Source organism: Chionomys nivalis, chromosome 7 (genome assembly GCF_950005125.1).
Source record: "Chionomys nivalis chromosome 7, mChiNiv1.1, whole genome shotgun sequence".
Lineage (NCBI taxonomy): Eukaryota > Metazoa > Chordata > Mammalia > Rodentia > Cricetidae > Chionomys > Chionomys nivalis.
In genome coordinates, this window is record NC_080092.1 from 77,622,994 (window position 1) to 77,628,686 (window position 5,693).

Here is a 5,693-nt window from a genome sequence, read left to right on the forward strand (position 1 = left end):
AGGATGACATAGAGCTTGGGTGGTGAGGAGGTGCAATCTGGAAACAGTTGGGATGGGAGAATTGCTCTCGTGAAGCTGAGATGTCAGGTCTTCTGGAGGTGATGCGGAGAAACGGAAAACAGTAACCAGGGTAGAGACCTGACCAGGACTGCTGTGGGCAGAGGGACAACAGGAAGAGGAGTTGCCAGTGCCCACTTAGAGATAGGGAACCCAGGCTCAGGAGAGGGGCTCAAGGGACAGAGAGCATCCTGGTGAATAGTTTAACTGGTGGAAGGTGCCACCGCCCATCAGAAGATACCCGAGAAAGAAAGAGGGAGATAGACGAGGGACCTTGAGAGTGGACCAGGACAGTGTCAGGAATGTCCAGCAGTGTCAGAGGCCACAGGAGCCCAGAGGTTGAGAAAGGAAGTGGTTATTGGATGTGTCGGTATGGCTGTCACGCTCCGACTCTCACAAAAGGAGCCTCAGCGACAGAAGTCAGGCTGCAAATAGGTTAAGGGGCAAGGGAAAAAGGCCTTGGAGGCAGCTGAGAGAACCAGGGAAAGGGGGAAGATGAGAGGAAAGAAGGATGATCTGGGGCCCTGCAGAGATGGGGGGGGGGTACCCAGAGGCTCAGTGTGGAAACCTTTGGAGACTCAAAAGCGGACTTAAGAGACCCAGCTAAGGAACAGGAAGTGGCAGCACACCTACCTCTGTAACCCCAGGAGATGGAGGCAGGAAGATGGGCATTTCGAGGCCCGCTTTGACTATACAGTGTGAGTTCATCAGCCTGTGTTATTTATTGTCTCGATAAATAGTAAATAAAGATGTCAAGACCTAGCCAGGTGGTGGTGGTGCACACTTTTAATCCCAGCACTTGGAGGCAGAGGCAGGCGGATCTGAGTTCCAGGCTAGCCTGGTCTACCCAGGAATTCCAGAAGAGCCAGGGCTACACAGAGAAACCCTGTCTTGAAAAACCAAACCAAAAAAGGAAAAGAAGCCAAGACCTGTGATCTTGTCAACCCTGCCAAACTGGAAAGGAGGGAGCAGGGAAGAAATGTCAGGGCTCACTTCCCTGTCCCTTTCTGGGGTTCCAATGCACTGCCTCAAGACCAGCCTGGGGGAAAGCAGGGCCTTTGTCTGTACGAGGCTGCAGTCCTAGTTGGGGAGGATCTGTGTGTACCCCAAACCCAGCCCATGCTGCAATCATGTTTCCTCAGCCACTTTCCTTTCTCTAAGATGGTTCTTTAGTGGACCGAATGACAGAATCCCCAAAGATCCGTCCTAACCTTCAAGAACCTGTGATGTGGTTAGAAAAGGGGCTCCTGCAGGGTCAATGGTACCCACTTGTAGATCCTGCACTTAAGATTCAGAGGCAGGAGGATCACAGCAAGTTTCAGCTCAGCCTAGTTTAGGGCTACACTGTAAGATCCTGTCTCAAAACAGTGGGAAACAATGAGTTTGAATTAAAGACAAACATCCTTAGGAGAATAGAAGCTTCCAGAACAGGAGGTAGGGAATGCCTAGGGTGGTTAAAATCTGGACTGCAGGGACTCTCCCCTAGCGCCTCAGGGGGGAAAAGCAGAGCCCCTACGCAGTCACTTTGTCCTGTTCAAGCGTGAATGAAAGAAGAAAAAAAAACCCTCTGCTTTAAAACTCCACCCCGTACCCCTGGGCTCATTTGCTGTGTTGATTGGAAACCAAATCCTGCTCCCTACTCTGTAAAATGTCTAGAAGTTTCCAGGGACGCCTGGAGCTCTTAGAGTCTTCAAGTTAAACTTTGCTCCGAGGGGAGTTCTAGGTCTGGCCAAAAGGCATCAGGTGGAGAACGAGCCCTTCCAGTGGGGGGAGGGGAGCCAAGCTCGCCGGTCCTTCCTGCCCCGCCCCTCCCCTCGAGACCGCGCTCTCGGCCTCCAGATCCAGGCAGGTTAAAAGGCACAAAGCCCATTACACGGCTCCACAAATAGGTACCTGCCTCACCTCTCCCCGTAGTCACCTTCTTTTCAGGGTGTTTCTGTAAGCTCCCCAAATTGGCCTTTTCCTTTACCATTTTCATTCCCGGGGGGAGGGGGCAGGAGCGGACAGATATTCCGGAGCCCCAGAGGGATGGAAGGCTCTCTCCTACCTCTCCCCAGGCCACAGCTGGAGGGGGGGAGGGGAGGTCAGCAGGGTTCATAAAGGCCAGATGTTAAAGAAAAAGAGAGGCAAAGTGCCCACCCACCCCATCCCTCCCCTCCCCACCCCCAAAGGGGGCAGGCTCTAGGAACACTTCTGAGGTCCAAAAGAGTTTTTCTTAAGGATTTGAGCTATGCAAACCATAAACTTTCTACAGGGCGTCTTCACAGAAAAGGAGCGTCCTTCCCATTGTCACATGGGAACTGTCCTTCCTTGCCCAATTTTGGGGATGAGGGGTGTTACTTGCGTAGACACAAGGGCCATTAGGACCCTCAGTAACGGGTAGATCTCAAAGTCCTGCCACCCTGCGTACATCACCCACCCCTGAACCGGATCTCCCAGGGTAGAGAAAGTCACTTCACTCTTCTTGACTCAAGAAGTCCTCCTAACCGGGACAGGGTCCAGGCCTAGCTCCTCTCTGCAAAACAGAACCTCTGACCCCAAACCTAATCCCCAGGCCCTGCCCCCTTCTGATCCATCAGATCCCTGACAACTCCCAAAATGCCAGAGGCTAAAAAAAAAAAAAAAAACCACCATTTAAGGTAGCCCGCCCCGCCCAGGTTCCCTCCAAGCCCTCAGGCCAAAGGCCTTCCATCTGCCTTTCGGCAGCCAGTCTTGCACCCAACTCGTTAAAGGGCTGAGTCAGGAGGGTCTGAAGGATGGATTCAGAGTAGCCTTCTAACTCCAACCCATCCCATCCATAAACTGGGGGAGAGTACCTCGAAAGACAACTTGTTTGGTCTGATTTTATTGATTTGTTCCACCTTCCATTATCTTCCCAGGGAATTTTTGGCCCATTCTCCAGGAAAAACCAGCCTTGGGCCACACAACTAGGCCCTCTGCCCTCCTCTTTAAGGGAGGAGGGAAGTGGGGCTGGAGGACTCTTCCACCCATCAAACCTTATGGCAAGGGAAGCCCCAAAAACTGGACAAAAGGGTAAAGTTACTCAACCCTGCTGGTTGAGACTGAGGCTCCCATCAACGGGAGAATCACCTGAACTTGGGAAGAGGAAGGACTAGGAATAGAAAAGGGGGTGTAAAGGGTTAAAGGTCTGAGCCGTGGGGGGTAGAGGATGCCCCCAGGGAGCTGTCAATCATTTTCCCACCCCACCGCAACCCCACGTCCCTAAACTGGCCCTCAAACGTGGAAACAACCGGTTTGTCCATCACCAAGGTCCTTCCCTCAGTCCCTTTCTTTTGGTCTCCGGGCAGTCGCCGCCTGGCTCCCCCGGGGTATAAAGACCCAGGGTCGCCCGCTGAGAGGGCAGGGATGGAGCTGGTCACGCAGCCTTCTACAGTTAAGGCTTTTCCGGAAGCCATCCCTTGGTTCATCGGTCGAGATGAGGGACTATCACCCCGACCTCTCAGGTGCTTGAAGATCACTGTCATTTGCGGTCCCTCGGCACACAGTCAATAAAACGCAAAAAGACAAACAAATCTGAGAATCAAGGCTCCCTCCTGGAGTCCTCAGTCTGCCCGGGGCCCCAACCCGGAGAAGAGGGCGAAAGCTCAGGGTTCTTCCAAGTTGACCCACCAGGATTTGAGGCCCGGGGGCTCGGGGACAGCGGGTCCTCCCATCTGCCACCTCCACAGCGGGTGGGCAGGCGGAGGCTTTTCGTCTCCCTGGAGGCGAAGCGAGGAAGCCGGCCCTAAGTCTCCGTCCTCCTCCACCACCAGGGCTGGTGGACAGGGAAAGCAGTCGAGGAGGCTAAAGGTGCTCGAGGTGGGGAGCGTCGGGACGGGCCGGCGGGGCTGCAATCCGCGCGGAGGCGGCGCTGGCCGCCGGCGTTTCTTGGCTGCTACCCGGGCTTTGGCTGCCGGCCGCTCGGGCCCTCGGCGCAAACTTGGAGTGTCCAGGGCGAAGCCCTTCGCATAACACCAAAGTTTCGAGCGGCGGATCAGGCGATTGAAATGTTCCTGGCGGAGATCACTGGGCGCGTCCGGCGCTGCGTCTGCCGTCGAAGGGCTGAGCGCGGGTGCCTCGGGCGCGGCCGGGGCAGGGTCTCCACCCGATGCAGCCGCCGAGGCCGGCACAGGCTGCTCCGGAGACGCAGGTTCCGGGGAGAGGCCCGCAGGTGGCGGAGGAGGCTGGGAGCTGGGCTCATGTGGCGGACTGCTAGCTGCATTAGGCTGGAACTCCAGACTCCGGACTGGCCTGGGCGGGGACCAGGCGGAGCTGGTCGGAGAATCCCGAGGACGCCGGGGAGCAGGGCAGCAACCGGGAGGTGCGCAGGAACCAGAACCGAAGTGCGGGAAGCCGCCTCCGCCCTCTTCCTCCTCTCCGCCGCCTGGGCACACCGCGACGCCTGCATCCTCGCGGGCCGCGGAGCTCACGTCGCTCGGTCGCCCGGCCTGTCCCCCGAGGTGCTTCAGACTGTCCACCGCCCTGCCGCCGGTGCGTGGCGAGGCCGGGGGGCCCAGCAGCACCGGGGTCCGCGGCGCCAGCTCTCCAGGCCCCAGGCCCAGAGCGGACGGCCGGGGTTTGGCAAGGGCGCAGAAGGCGAGGGCACGCAGGCACAGTGGGGAGAACTCCGGGGTCCCCCGACGCGGTTTCCGGGGCGTGGGCGAGCAGGGAGACCCCCGCGGGGACGCGGGCACTGCCAGGCGGGGAGGAGGACACAGAGTCTCCATGGAGCAGCCTTGGGGGTCGCCCACTGCGGGGGCCCTGGTCCCAACGGCGGGATGCCCCGGCGGCCCGAAGAGCCCGCGGGCCAGGGGAACATCGCCCCCCGTCGACGGGGAGGTCTGTGCTCACGGGCGCCCCGGGCCCGCCACCGGGGGCCCGCGGCGGTGCTCCGGCTCCCTCCGCGGTCTCGTCACGCGGCCCTCGCGGCGGCCGGACTCCTGGGTCCCCGCGCGTCCCCGGCGCAATCGGTCCCGCTTCCTGCCGCCGCGTTCCCGGCGCGCCCCCCTCAACACTGAGGCGGGGGCAAACAAAGCGGCCGGCACTCACGGCCGGCGGGAAGGACCCCGGCCCGGCGCCCGGTGCCCGGGCCCAGCGGCGGGGAGGGCGCCTTCCGCCCTCTCGGCTTCTTTCTTCCCCGCTGGCTCCGGAGACCGCGTTATAGAGAACTGCCCCCTCGCTGCCCCAATACCAGCGCCGCGGCTGCGAGCCCGCCTCTGATTGGTCGCTGTTGCTGTGACGTCACGCAGACCCCACCCCTCGGGCGGCACGGCCCCCGTCCCCATTCCGCACACAGACAGACACACGTGGACCCTGAGCTGCTGGACTGGAAGGCAGGGATCCGGGGCGCGTGGGTCTGGGCGCGCGCGGGTGGAAGTGCGAGGGGCCAGACGCAGAGCTCCTGGCGGTCTGCTGGCATCCTGGAATCATTTTACCTGGTCGCAGATCCGGCCACTCGTTTTCCCGGTAGCAGACTTGGGTTTTCCGTGTCTGTAAAATGGAAAGTTTGTTTCTGCCCTTTGGCAGCTTGATGGAACTCCGTGAATTCACAGCGACAAGCTCAAAAGCAAGGTGGAAGGAATTGATGAAACCAAGCGTCGATGGCTTACGAGCTTGGCGTAGCAAGGGATCGCCCT

At 59.2% G+C, this 5,693-nt stretch overlaps 1 protein-coding gene across 1 annotated transcript; it reads right to left on the reverse strand.

Annotated features, from left to right (window-relative positions):
• Positions 1–2,899: 2,899 nt before the first annotated feature.
• Epop (elongin BC and polycomb repressive complex 2 associated protein) lies at positions 2,900–5,361 on the reverse strand. The gene has a single exon (XM_057775428.1). The coding sequence runs from the start codon at positions 4,782–4,784 to the stop codon at positions 3,663–3,665; it is 1,122 nt and encodes a 373-aa protein (XP_057631411.1). The 5' UTR covers positions 4,785–5,361; the 3' UTR covers positions 2,900–3,662.
• Positions 5,362–5,693: the final 332 nt, after the last annotated feature.